At 46.4% G+C, this 14,415-nt stretch overlaps 1 protein-coding gene across 1 annotated transcript in view; it reads right to left on the bottom strand.

Moving 5' to 3' along the window:
• Positions 1-1,059: 1,059 nt before the first annotated feature.
• The window catches only part of bahcc1b (BAH domain and coiled-coil containing 1b), a gene marked incomplete at its 5' end in the record, with an annotated part of 50,597 nt that continues 37,241 nt past the window's right edge, over positions 1,060-14,415 (bottom strand). The window contains 14 exons of the mRNA XM_079237747.1: positions 1,060-2,382; positions 2,889-3,125; positions 3,949-5,399; positions 6,136-6,273; positions 6,362-6,472; positions 6,569-6,677; positions 6,796-6,871; positions 7,408-7,525; positions 7,812-8,016; positions 9,959-10,194; positions 10,708-10,876; positions 12,061-12,224; positions 12,322-12,508; positions 12,656-12,734. Of these exons, the coding sequence (XP_079093873.1) occupies positions 2,173-2,382; positions 2,889-3,125; positions 3,949-5,399; positions 6,136-6,273; positions 6,362-6,472; positions 6,569-6,677; positions 6,796-6,871; positions 7,408-7,525; positions 7,812-8,016; positions 9,959-10,194; positions 10,708-10,876; positions 12,061-12,224; positions 12,322-12,508; positions 12,656-12,734 (3,490 nt within the window). The 3' untranslated portion in view covers positions 1,060-2,172. The remainder of the gene's footprint in view (positions 2,383-2,888; positions 3,126-3,948; positions 5,400-6,135; positions 6,274-6,361; positions 6,473-6,568; positions 6,678-6,795; positions 6,872-7,407; positions 7,526-7,811; positions 8,017-9,958; positions 10,195-10,707; positions 10,877-12,060; positions 12,225-12,321; positions 12,509-12,655; positions 12,735-14,415) is intronic.

Raw genomic sequence — 14,415 nt, 5'->3', positions numbered from 1 at the left:
ACAGCAACGTTGTTGTTAAAAGTCAGTCAATGTCCTAAAAAAGAAAAAGGCAATCATGTTCTTCCTCCCTGTACATCTTATACACTGACAACACACAGTCATCAAAGGCTTGCATAAACAGTTAACATGGTAAACGAGGAAAACAAGCAAACATAAAACACACATTTTTGGCAAAGTAGGAATAAAAGTGACAAGAAGCATAATTTGTGATTTGATCCTTATCTTTTTTTTTTTTGTCTCTCAACATTGTCCAATTGATTGGCTCTGATTGTCCTTCACAGTCACGTGACGCCATTCTGGTTGCCACAGTTACCTCAAGTGCATCAGCTGGGCGGCGTGCAGACATTGTTGCTGCAACGTTTTCCGCAGGCTGTCATAGCAACGCTGGATGAACACGAGCAGACAACGAGAAGAACTCTACACCTCGATGATTGCAGGGGTCCCGGATTCAGATTTGATTGAATGTTTTTATGTCTTTTTCATAATATTTTTTCTTCTAATGTGGTGAAGCGTAAACTCACAGGTGCTTTGGTATGTTTCTTTTTGATGCCAGATAAATATCTACATTTGATATAGGTATACAGGCTAAAACAGATAAAGAACAAGATTCTTTTCGGATCAGAGAACAGCAGAAACTCAGTTTCTTTTCCAGTATTTGTTTTAAAAAGAAAAAAAGAAGCTCCCAATAGGGAAAGCACATTTAAAACCCAACAGAGTGAAATAAAGAGAAAGAAAAAAAAGAGCCTTTTTCTGATTTCCTTATAAAACATTTCCCAACCACCCTTTCTACATATTCACCCTTGGTCTTAAGCAGGGCTTACATGCACAATGTCTTCACATCAGTTGTACAGTTTGACCCCAAATCCAAACCTCCGATCCTGTTCAGTGCATTAAGAGAGAAGCATACTAACCTGACCTCCTCCCTCTCTCAGACCTCCCCCCAACCCACCCACCCACACACACCCTACAAAATCTAAATAAAATAATCTTCTCTGCAAAAGAAAACAACAAAAAACAAGAACAAATATATATGTATACTATTTACAACATGTTATTATACATGATGCTGTACAAAGCACGCACGCACGCACACACACACACACACACACACAAACACACACACACACACACACACGCCCACGTACGCACGCACACATTTCAAATAAACAATCCAACTACCTGTACATGTGTCTTCGCACTCGAATACGAGGGTACGAGAGAGAGAGGTATCGACGTGTATGGCTTGACAGGAGGAGAAATCGTTTCGTGTTTCAGTTGAGAGTGAAAACTGCACGTCTAGTACAGGAAAGATTAATATTCAGAGAGTTACCGACATACCGACGCTATGTCGTGACGTCCTCCCTGCTCGATGAGCGTGGGTGAACACGTGCACGACCACACATACAGTACAAACACCCGCACGTTAAAGCACTATTTACTTAGAGTTTATTATATGCCAAACAGGGTTATCGCAGCCACTCTGCACACACACACACACACACACACACACACACACACACACACACGCACACAGACACACACACACACACACACACACACACGCACACACACACTTGCACACAAAGTCTGAACTACAGTGTTTTTTGGTCCTGTTGGGGATCTCCCAATCACGTTGTCATAGTCAAACTACCAGTATAAGACCATTGAAACCCTCCAAACCAGTGTGGTTTACAGTAAGTCTCTGCTTACCATTCAGTCTCTCCCGCTCTCTGAGCCAGTCTTTGTTTCAGAAAGCCAAGTCTGACACCCTCCCTCCATAGCATATCCAAGTGACTGTACTCCAAAGTGCTCATGTCCTTGGTTCCTACTCTTTTGTTGCAGTAATCTTGTCGCAGTGACGAGGAACTCGCCAAAAGGAAGGCTAGACTCTTGTTGCAACAAGAGTCCTCAGTCCACATCTGATAAAGAGGTTAAATCCGACATGGATCAGACTTTTCCCCCAGAACAAACTGGGCTCCTATAAGTGCCAGTACTGTCGGGCTTTATCCAGTGGGCTAGCTCCTTCTCTTACGAGGGACAGATCAATACGCAGAGTCAAAACTCTTTGTCTTGGTTTCCCTCTGTCCCCAGCTCCGTTCTGACGGACCATCCTGGAAGCAGTCATCTCCAGAGGTCAGGTTAAATTTTTGGATCCCTCTCCAGCTGGTGGTGCTAGGACACGATGGCCATGCCGTCCGCACTGATCAGCTGGCCCGTTGTCGGTTCGTAGCTTCCGGCCAGGTAGAACAGGTCGTTTCCCGCGCTGCCGGGCTTACGTTCACGCGTCACGTGATCGTACTCGGCCCTGCTGACCACCTGGCAGCGATGGGAGATTGTCTGCACGTCATTCTCATCCTCGTGGCTCGACTGGTACAGGGCATTCTGGGAGAGAGACAGGAAGAACGGTTGATGAATCAGCAGAATAATATATTTGACCATCAAAATGTTGCTTTCAGAAGAAGTTGTTAGAATGTTGCCTTCTTTCATGTCTTTTAGCAGTGGGGTTTCTCATGAGGAAGTTTGAGTTTGTGCAAGTGGAGATCTTTCTGTGTTTGCTCAGCCATGGTGGATGTTGCTGATCATGCTAACTAAGCAGGTATTTTTCTATTTATTCCAAACAAACCACTATTGTTCTTGCAAAAAATGCAAAACACATGACTTCCTTTGCAGCAAAGACTTTTTTCCTGGGGAAAAAAAGTACCTCATGCTGAGTATTTAGAACTGCAAATGGTAACAGTTCCATGAAATAAGTGGGTGTTCAACCATTCACATCAGATGGGAACAGGGAATAAAAAGCAAAGAAGTAATATACTTATATGAAAATGTCACGGACTGTTACTTTGACCGTTCTCGATTTAGAAATTCTACTTGCACTCCCTGGCCTTTACCTTGCCGTCGCGGTGTCGCTTCCCCAGGCGAGTCTCCTCCGGGTGGTAAAACCACTTGACCCTGACCACCATGCTGGAACTCCACGACTCCCAGAGGCTCTCCACTCGGCCCACGTAGGGCAGCTGGGGCCGGCCGGGTGACAGGAACACAGCACAGTCCCCGACACGCACCGTCTCCTTGCCCCTCACGATGGCCTTGTAGAAAAGCTTGCGGGCTTTACCCTTCAGACCTCTCCTCTATCGGCGGAAGAGAGTAAAAATAACACTCAGTCAATTTATTCAGTGTGGAGGGTTTATTTCACCACCAGCCTCATTTCAGAAATCAATTTATTTAGTTTGTTTTGCTAAACCCAGTCTACCAAAGTATGGTCAGATTCAATATGTCTTTCAAAGCCAAGAAATATCGAAAGCCTAACACCTATCACAACACACTGATCCTATTGAGTTACAGGAGTGTGTTTTCTGGCACATCAATAAGTCACTAAAGGAAATACTATTGAAACTCGTGGAGAAATTTACGATCACAGTAACTGTAACCTCGGTAACACATCTATACTACTGCTCCGTCTTTTAATTTGCTGCACATCTCAGTCGACACACGCGGTCGTGTTTACGAAGCAAACAACAGCAGAATGGAAGCTGACAGTGACTGTGGTTTTGTCCCGTGATCTCAGGATGGTGACTAAATAATCAGGATAATAAATTCAGAGAGTAAGCCTCGTAGTGCTTCCAATGTGTACAAAGACTGAGGCACCGTAAGCACTGCAAAGAGAAATGCTATTTGATCATCGCATCTACTGTCATCAAAGGTTTGACACAGCAGAAACTGCCACAACAATCAGTAACCTACTTAAGCTGTGAGGTCGGTTACTGATACCCAAGAGTTTTGAAACCATATTACCAAGATAATAATGTGTGATTATGAGAAAACACTGTCTGATTAAATCAGGATTTCAGTGAAATGGAATTTAGTTATAAAAAATAAAAGATCTTGGAAATACAACCGACTCTCCAGAGCATCTTGGATAACGTTTTAAAAATACATCCCAACGTGTCCTACCTGTGTGGGGTTGCCGGACCATTTCCAGAGCTGACGTCCAGGCAGAAGGGGAGCCATATTAGGCAGCGGCTCAGGTGAGGACATCCGTTGCCTCTTCGCTGTTGCGGGGTCCTTGGATGCAGGTTTGGGCTGCTGGCTCACAGGACTGCTCTCCCTCTGATGGCGGCTACTTGAAATGCCGTCTTTCCTCTTCAGCTGGTTCTTAGCTGTGCTACTGTTACCCACCATACTTCCTTTTGACGTTAACTCCTTCCTGTCATCTGTTCTGTCAGCCCTCGCCTTTGACCCCGAGACAGCCACGCCGGCTTTGGCCACGTAGCCGTGTGCTGGCGTTGACGCGGAAGGAGAGGAGCCGGAGTTGGTGGGGTCAGGGCTCGGGAGGTCGGAGGTCATGTTCTGCCTGTGCTTGTGTTTGTCCTGCTGGAGCAGTGCGCGGCGCAGCAGCACAGAGGAGGACTCTTCGTCAGAGGAGTAGGAGGAGTCGTTGTCTGACGAGCAGAGGGACGAGGAGGAGATGGAGCCGGAGGAGGAAGAGGAGGAGGAAGAGGATGAGAAGCAGGCAGAAAGACGGGAGAGAAAGCGGCTACCACGGTGGGAAGTGTCCGCCACACTACTTCGAGGGGCTTCGGCATCCTGACCGTCGTCCACATCATCCTCATCCAGCTCAGAGTAGGAGCTGGGGCAGTCACTCGGGTAGTCCAGACTGTAATCGCCACCTTGGACTCCGAGACCTGCTGACAGGCGATCCTTTCTCACAGGTGGGGAGCCCTTTACAATAGGCTCAGAACGGGTTCCAGCGCCGTCTCTTTCCCCTCCTCCCTTCTTGCCATCCTTCACCTTCAGGGCAGGGTGGCTGTATCGCAGCGGCGCTCCAGCAGGGGAGGAGAGACTCTTGTCTCCTTTTCCTCCGCTTCCACCGAGACGAAGCAGGGCCTTGCCGTTCTTTGTTTTAGGGGAGGTTACTCCCTCGTGGTCGAGCTTCACCAGGAACTGTTTCCTGTTGCGTTCGCTCACTGGCTTCTTGCCTCCAGCTACCGTTGCTGTGGTGACAGATGAGGAGCAAACCGAGGACGAGGAGTCCCTGAGCCCCGTAGAAGTTACTGTGGCAACCAGTCGCCCCGCTCCAGAGCATCCTCCGCTTCTGAAGGTGGAGTAGCTGTTGGCGATGCTGCTGAATGAGTCACCTTCATAAGGGGAGCCGAAGATGCCTTTGATGGGCATCGGGGGTGCGAGGAGGTGGGAGGTGGGTCGATGAAAAAGCCCCAAGTCTTGCTCTCGTACCTTCTTCTGGGTCTTCCGAGACGTCCCGTTGAAGAGGAAGAAGTCAACAGGCGGCCTCTTCTTGGGAGTAGACCAGTTCAACAAGGAAGTGTTGCCTTGCGTTAAAGTGTCTGTTACCGATGGTGTGCTGGCCGTCTGGGGCACTGAGAGGACTTTCTTCGGCCTGCCAACTGAAAAAGGAGACGGCAACAGAGCGGAGTTATAATCAATATGAACTGACAGGTCTTCAGAGCAGACCGAGATAATTGTGGAACTAAGAGCTTTGGAGAAACGTAATATCTTTATCTCCTAGATCTCCGGCTATCCAGTTAGGTTTCGACATGTCTATTACTCAAACTACAACAAACCAGGTAAACCTGTCTCTCCCTCCAGCTCTATTGTCACCTGGAGTTTGTGATGAGTTACAAGTGCAGTATGCTGCTTAACAACATAATAATGACACCTCGTAAAAGCATGATTAATGTATATACATATAGAGGTTAATTGATAGGAGGCAAACAAGGAATTTTAATGTACGAGTCTTCGGGTTTATATACTCTCCTGTGACTTGGAGGCATCTGACAAGCGATGACAGTTGGAACTCTAAATGAGGCTTTGTTTGGGGGATTTTTACAATGGCCTGAAGGACTATGTGTCTGTGACTGCCTTCACTAGTTAGACTAGTACTTCTCAGACAACAAACATAAGCGCTTCGATCTCTGAGTGATGTTCAGTCTCTGAGTGCATTCCTCAGACTGTCTTATGAAATACTTTCTTTCACATATTAAACTAATGATGTGTTATAGCGAATTAAACATTCTTTAAAACCTTTATGGGTTTGTTGGAGGAGTGACAAAACATTGCATTCAATGAAAGAGGATTTGTGGTCCTTGCTGGTGGTGCTGCATGTGTTCCCTTCGCCCTCACCTGGTCTTTTCTCTTGGGGCCTCCCTGCTGCCTCCTCATTGGATGGTTTCTCTGTGGGCGTGTCTTTCCTCTCCTGGGTGGAGCTTCGTCGCCCGCGGTGCACAGGTGAGATCAGCAGAGCCGGAGAGGGTTCCGCACCTGACAGAGAAGAATTGTCAAATGGCGGTTGTCAAATGAAGGTCTTTTATTCTGCGTTTCTGTCATTCCGCCCTTCTTTCATACTCACAGCAGATTTGGTATCCTGGGGGCAGAAGCCGGATGTTTGCGAGGGAGATCCTACCCCTGTCTCCATCATCAAACTCCACCATCAAACTGCCCTCCTTCTCTTCCTCACCTCCTAAAGCACAACACAGAGGACGGAGGCTATGAGCTGCTGGGAACACACCGGCGTGTGTGTGTATGGAGAGTGGGGCTGTAGGTGTTTCTCGCTCACCTCGGTGCACGTATCCGGGGTAAAGACAGCGAGAGCGCTCGCTCCAGTACGCACACACCCGCGTCCCTGCAGTCAGGATGACCTCGCTCTGGGGCCGCACGTCTAACACCTGGGGGGAAAACATCACAAAATTATCTTTAAACCGAAAAAAGAAGAAAAAAAAAGCTACCCAGCACTACACAACTACCCACACAACTGTAATAGACGCAATAGAGACTGAAACTCACAGCTTCCTGTAGGAGTTGCTCCAGCGAGTAGATCCGCGGCCGATTTCCTCGTTCTCCTTCGATGACAACACTGAATCTAAAAGGAAAATTCCTATTAATTCAAGAACCAAACTGTTTTTTTTATTTCCAAGTTATAATTCAAGCACAATTTCCACTGTTAAATTTCCAGGTTGTCTTTTTCCAAATGGGTTTTTGTCATGAGTGCTCAGTTTAGTTTTTTTCACTGGCAGCTGTGTTGGCTGCCACTGCTGTGTGTGTTGGCTTTATACTAGTAGACTTCTTGTTTGTCAAGATTCACACAGCTGTCGGCATTTAACTAGAGCTCAGCTAAGTTTCAACTCTTTTGTAAATCAGAGAAGGCTCTTGTTGCTATATGTCTTTTTAGCACTTAACTCCAGGGTTTCCCCCAGGATGTTGTTAAGCTGAGGTGGTTATCCACACAGATTTCGATGCTTCGCCTATTGGGATCAATAGATGACAGGATAAACAATAGTCATATTTGGCAGTTGCTGTGTGAAATAATCACTCTGCTCTTTCCTTTGAAAGGTTAACATTTATTTTGGTAGGACTTTTTTTTGCCAAATGGTGTGTATCTTTGGAGAAGGGCCTCACATGTCAGGCAGGTCCAGAGTTTGGACACAGGCAGCGTACAGCAGCTCGTCCTCCTTGGAGATCAGGATCTTCAGGCCGTCCACCAACATCTCTTTACTCAGCACACAGTTTGGTAGGGCTGCGGCGGGAGGGCGTGGTAGAAAGATGGATGGATGGAGAAGATAAAGGGTGAGATATGCATAATTTGTGAGTGTGTTGAATAATTGCTATGTGAAGTGAAAAGGAGGGACAAAAAGGAAGAGAAAAGTGTGTGTGTGTGTGTGTGTGTGTGTGTGTGTGTGTGTGTGTGTGTGTGTGTGTGTGTGTGTGTGTGTGTGTGTGCACGTGTAAAAAGGATCCAACATGCTTTTTAAACCTGCATGTGTATGTGTAATTATATACGATGTGTTGCTGTGTATGCCTACCAGGGATTCTGCATGGCATATTGGGAGGGAGGTGGATCAACTTTATCTCCTCCTCCTCCTCCTCTTCCCCTTCATCCTCCTCCTCTTCCTCCTCCTCCTCCTCCTCCTCCTCCTCGCCCTCAGAGAAGCTGCTTTCCTCATCCAAATGAAAGCCGTCGTCGGCTGCAAAGCTCTGCAGGAGCCGGCTCACTGCGTGGCCCTTAGCCTGGACAGGAAACAGGATGTGACATCAGTGGGCAGAAAGCAGGATATGATAACACTTCAATATATGCCCATATTCATCTCCAGTAAACAGGATCTGCAGGTGACATCAGTCTGATGTGGCTAAAAGGGTAAAATCCGTCAGTGAAAAGCAACCGCAGGCGCCAGCGCCTCTTGTAATGTGACACCTCAATAAAGCCTGCAGGATGTTCTTTTTCTCACTTAAAAAGTCAGAGGTCTCAGTCAGTAATAACTGCAGCTCTTGAACTGGTAGGACTTCAGTGTATTGCTCAAGGACACTTCAGCAGGGTGGAAGCCTACTAATAAAACTTGAACCCTAATTTACATTCTCAGCCTCAAACACACACACACAATCACAAAAACCCGATACTATGCATCTCCAGACCGGTTTAGGCTAGTCTATCAAAGATGACAGATGGGTTTCTGCTTGTATTTAGGCTTTCGAAAGAAAAACACATAATATATAACGCTAAGAGTATGTGTGTGTGTGTGTGTGTGTGTGTGTGTGTGTGTGTGTGTGTGTGTGTGTGTGTGTGTGTGTGTGTGTGTGTGTGTGTGTGTGTGTGTGTGCGTGTGTGTGCGTGCGCGCAAGGGTTGTCTCTTGATGTTTTCCACATCAGGAGACCATATATTTTAGTGACAGAAGTTTCGTCACCAGAGGGCATGGGTGATTATTTCTCTTTAGTGCTGGTGTGTGTGTGTGTGTGTGTGTGTGTGTGTGTGTGCAGGCATGCATGCATGGGTGCGTGTAGGGTTATGGCCAATCATTATCTTTATACCTCACTGTTTGGTTAAGAGTTATGTGTTTTTGGACATTCCCTCACAATGAGTCAAAGACTGAAGCAACCTCGAGGCATCTCTCATTAAAATGAATGTGGGTGTCTCGCCGATGGCTACCTGCTCCAATACAACGGGCCAGTGGTGCTTTAGCACAGCATGTATGCATGCAAACACATACATAACATACATATACATCCATAACAATAGCAAATTGTATATTTGACAAAGTGGCTGGTTTACAGATTATGCCAAATCTTCCTGTAAGGGAGTTCTCTCAACTGTAATTTATAGGACTTAAAAAATGTTCTGCCAGGGTGCGGCTCGCTTCAACAAAGAAGGAGTGAACTTGACATGAGGGCTTTTCTGAGAGTTCCTCCTTGCTTCTCGTGTTCTCTCAGCCTTTATTTTCAGGCATCAGAAGGCCAAAGGGAGTGAACATCTCTGAGTCATCTTTCTTCCTTTATTCACATTTACCCATAATTAATTTCAAGAGTAATATGATTACAGTCCTTACAACTCTGTGACAGCAGTACTTTATTGTAATTGTCATTATATAACCTTTCCATCACACCTCTAAAATTGGCAATTGCATCTCACCTTTCCCTTCTCATTTCTCTTTTCCCCTGCACTTGTGTTGATGATCAGGGGAAACGAAATACCAGAAATGTCCCCCTTAAATGGATGTTGAACTTTGAACTTTAGAAGAGCATTTTGTTGTCCAGCTTCCTGCTCTTGATATCAACTTCAAATATTATACATTTTCAAGTTTAGTTCCAATTAGCGTCTTTTATTATGCATGTTTTTATAACCTAAAAGTGCAATTTTCATGAAGCATATAGCAAACGGATGTTGACGATCAACACATAGCATGTACAGGAAGTTGTACAAAGTTTTTAAAAGTTCAGGGTACAGATACACTGTAATTCAATAATGTCTAGTTCCCCATGTCATTTACACAGAAGTGCACAGATGAAGCAGCTGAGGAGGGAAATGCAAGATGCATGTGCCAGTTTTGAGGGTGTAAATGTGTCATAAATCACTGCTGTCAGGGAGTAATCTACTTGTTGAAGAGCTGTCACTGGCCAAAGTAAAATATTGCTGTTACACTGTCGGGTTAAAGGTCACCACCCAACACGAGTCCTCACCTTTCCCAGAATTCCCTTTCCCGATGAGCTCTTCCTCACGGCTTCCTTGCTGGCCCTGTTTACTTCTGTCATGGATCCATGGTTCCCCTGGCTGTCCCCAAAGCTGCAGCTCACTGACGACACACCCCAGCTGGGCAGAGATGCTCTTTTGGGCCCTTGGTGGACTGGATGTCCCCTTTCTGAGCTGGGCCTTCTGGACACCCTCCTCTGATCTGCACGGGACACACTCCTTATGCCTGAGGGTGAAAGAGACATCATGGGAATTAGATAAATTGCAAAAATGTCGATAACACACTCTTGTTAAATATGAGTTTAGGAATGTAGGTTTTCTTGGTTTTGGAAGCCACATAACAGTTATCGGACACAACTTTCTTAGCATATCAAATTGTTCTAGGTGATTTAATGAAGAAAGACTTGCTTGGCCGTTATATCAACATCACTAATATTAATGTGTTTCTTCCTTGCTCTAAACTACAAACCATCCATAATACTCCATAACATAGTGAATACTGGTTGAGTGAAACCTGAAGTCAACCTTCTTTGTAGCTGAACAGCCATACATTTCCAAGTTTAATCTTTGATTTTTTTTTACTTTTCAAAACTTAAATGACTGTACATTTCTCTAAAACTTAAGAAATCATGTTACCCTTCATTTCAAGTGAAAAACTGAAAATCACAAAGTCACAGGAACACAGCAGCATGTATAAAGACATGTATAAAGGTCTCACTGGGAGGCCCTGGTCTCTTACTCCTGTCTTTCTGGTTTTCTTGGAGCATAGAGGACTGCGATGAAAAAGGCACAATCCCAGCAGGGTTTGCAGGAGCTTCTTTAGAGGATGAGCTAATATTGATGTCACCGGCTCCATCTTCGCTGGCGTAGCTGCCACCGCCGTCGTCGTAGTCCTCCTCCTCCTCCTCCTCCTCCTCCTCCTTCTCCTCCTCCTCCTCCTCCTCCTCATCCTCCTCATCCTCTTCCTCTTTCTCCTCCTCTGTGGAATCACAACATCAATGTGATCAGTCAGAAGGCTTCAAGTGATCTACATGTAAACACTCTCAACTAAAGCCTGGGACTCACTTGATGAGAAGTATTGACAGCAAGCTTTCAATATTCCTCTCGCATCTACAGTTCACAAGCTTGTGGCTAAACTTACGTCATCTTGAATACAAAAGTTAGACGAGCGAACAGAGAAATGTGGCAGTTGATTGACTTTTCTCTGAGGGGGTTTTCGGTGGGCCGTTTTATCACAATAACTGTGAGCTGCACAATAACTAACAGTGTAGTGCTGGGAAGCAAAAGCTGACACCATGTGCATATGCAGCGCACAAAGAAACACAGACTGCTATTGGCAGCTGTGCGCCGCTGACTGCGGGGGGTTGTGTCGGGTGTCGACACATCTCTGACACACTTGTCACTTACACGGCGCTCTCCAACACTTTTCCTCAGTCACACACAAACACTGACACACACACACACACACATCCAACCACTACTTGATATCGAGGCCACAAGGTCAATCGGATCGGAGCGTTTTCCTGAAGTTTTGTTAGTTTCATATGAGGCCGTGCTCTCCTGTGAGGCAGTCATTTAAAAGTCAGGAGGAATGTGATTGTTTCTACCCTTAACTCAAACCTCTGAGGAGGGCATTTTCGCGAGGTTGGCGAGGTGAAGAAGAGAGGGGAAGACCAGGGTGTGAGATTCTGAACAGGGCCAGAGTGGGCTCACGTTACCGTGCGGTGTTGAGGGCAGGGGCGGCTGTGTTGCATGCCTGTGGCAAGTCGTTAACGGTTTTAACGGTGTGACAGACGAGCTGGGATGTGAGAGGAGGGCCCCCTGTTGACGGCAGACATCTCACTTCTCAGGCGCTTCGTGTGCGCGCACACACACACACACACACACACACACACACACACACACACACACACACTCACACACACGCACTGATGGACTCTCAATGCAAAATCACACAATGTCTGGTTGATGTTCTGTGAGCCATCAGCCAAATCAGCGCTGCTTGACTCATATGTGTAATAGCCTGTGAACTCTGCTGGTAGGCGGGAGGACACACCAGACTTGTGTGAGTCCTGTATTATAACTCACCGGCCTCTGAGCTCTCGTTGTCACTCCTGTCTTCCCTAACGTCCTGCTTCTCAGAGGTCCGGCTGTCCTTGTGGTGAGCTCTACTTGTGTTGACGGCCATCAGCCCTTTGGGCTTTCGACCCCTCTTCCTCTTCACGGTCTGACCAGTTGCCCAGTCCAGCTGCAGGTCTAATGGACCAACAGCAAGAGGGGAGTTAGGTTTTAGGGGCCCACTTAATGGACAACAAGTGTCTGCATATACAGTATCTGCTCCCTCGGTACTCACCTTTTCTTCCTTGTCTGCAGTGACTGTTGGAGGCGCCTTCCTCACCCGGGGCCCGTCTGCAGTGCAGCATGTCTGCCGACGCTGCACCGTGCTGGGCCACAGCCTTCTGCTTCAGCTGGGTTGCCCGCCTGGCCAGCCTGGAGCTCAGGGAGCTGGGCTGACCTCTGTGCTTACAGTGAGCTTTCATCTGTAGACGGGGAGCGGAACAGCTCATTATTGAGAAAAAGTCTCATTGCTAATTGACATATGCAGGAAAATGAATTAATAAATAAAAAATGAACAGTTGTGGTTGTCAGAGTGGATGAACCAGGACAGACTAGAGAGAGAGACCGACCTGTGCAGCGCTGAGGCTGTTGAAGCCATGATTGGAAAAATTGTTCCCGACTTTTTCCTCCAGTAAATTCAGCCCCTCTCTGGAAAACATAAGAACACAGCAGAGGCTTAAATGATAATTTATCATGTAAAACAGATCACAGCATCAAACTGATTGCACATTTCTTCCCTTTCAAGAATGATTTTCTTTGCATCTCTACTCTCCTCTTTCTAGTTTCGCCTCCCTCTCTGCCGGGTTCATTCATTGTCTCACTCTTCCCCCACTCTTCCTCACTGTCTCATAACTTTGATGAGGTAAGAGACAGTCTCTGCCGACCGCCGGCACAGTTTAACGCAAACACAGAAATATTCAGCGGCCGTGCAAATAGGAAACTCTGCTGAATCACCACATGAAAGGATAAGACTGATCTAATGTGGAGGAGAGTGGAGGAGAGACAGAGCAAGAGACAGAGGGAGGAGGAGAATAGTTGAGGGGGAAGGGAAAGAGACAGAGAGAGAGAGATGAAGCAGTCTCGGGGGAGTCTGTCCGTTGACCGGAGCTTCGGGGCGCAATCGATAAACACTAACCTCTATTGAACACTACTCCTCCCTTCCTCCCTCTCTCTCTCTCTGTCATTCCTTCATTGTATGCATGCTCTCTCACACCACAGGCAGGCCAGCACACACACACTCTCTCTCTCACACACACACACACACACACACACACACACACACACACACACACACACACAGCAGCTAACACACTCCGTTAACAGCTGGTGTCTGAGGCAGGTGAATCCTATATTCCCACAGAGGGAAGGTTTGGCTCTCAGCATCTCCGCTCCCAGGAGAGGAGAGAGGAGAAGTAGGAGAGAAAAGAGAGGAAGGAGTGAAATGAGAGGAGATAGAGAGCAGAGGAAAAAGAAAGGAAAGGAAAATATCTATCTATCAAAAATAAATTGTGTAGAAAAAGATCTTCTTAAAGATCTGTCCATTTTTCAAAACCAAATGTGTCTGTTGCAACCCTCCCCTGTTCACCTCTGACCCTCTAAACCACAAAGTTCCCCTCATGTCACGTCCTCAACGACGGTACGATTAGTGTGCATGCACATTCTGCTTTGGATGGTTTGGATTGGGGCCCTTAATTACAATTAAGGGAAATATTAATACTACAGCATTACATTACATTTTAAACAATTGGCTCACACAGAGCCATGACCCCGACTCAGTCCAACACCTTTGGGATGAATGAGGGTTCCGTCTGTCAGTCGAGCCTCGGGGCGTCAGCATGCTTCAAATGCAGTGCTTTTCGGATCATTGAGCAGCGGCTGAAACCACCTCCTCCAACACCTTTCAGATGATGCAACACTGCATCTGACAATCTTTGTAACTTTCTAAAACTGGAAATACAAGAATCACGACCACTTTGCACGGTGACTTGCCAGATGAGCAAAGGTGGGAAAGTAAGCAGGGTTTAAACTACTGCCATCTCTTTTTGTGTGTACGGCCTCTCCTTTAATGCCTCCAAGAGCGTATGTTGTTATCATTATTGTAATGATTATCCCTCACCTCGCCTTCAAGTGTATCTTCTCAGAACAGCTATAAACGCTGTTGCCTAAAGATGCAGCGCGATGACACATCATGCAAACTAGAAGAGGTTGATCTAACTAATGCTTCTGTGGCTGAATGGGGCAAACCCCTGCAGCCAGGTTATTGATGAAAAGCCTGCCCAGAAGGAATGGAGGCTGTATATATATATATATATAAACATAGCAGGGGTTT

The sequence above is a fragment of the Taurulus bubalis genome, assembly GCF_910589615.1.
Source record: "Taurulus bubalis genome assembly, chromosome: 2".
NCBI lineage: Eukaryota > Metazoa > Chordata > Actinopteri > Perciformes > Cottidae > Taurulus > Taurulus bubalis.
Note: the sequence above shows the minus strand (reverse complement) of the source record. Positions and strands in the feature narration are given on the sequence as shown.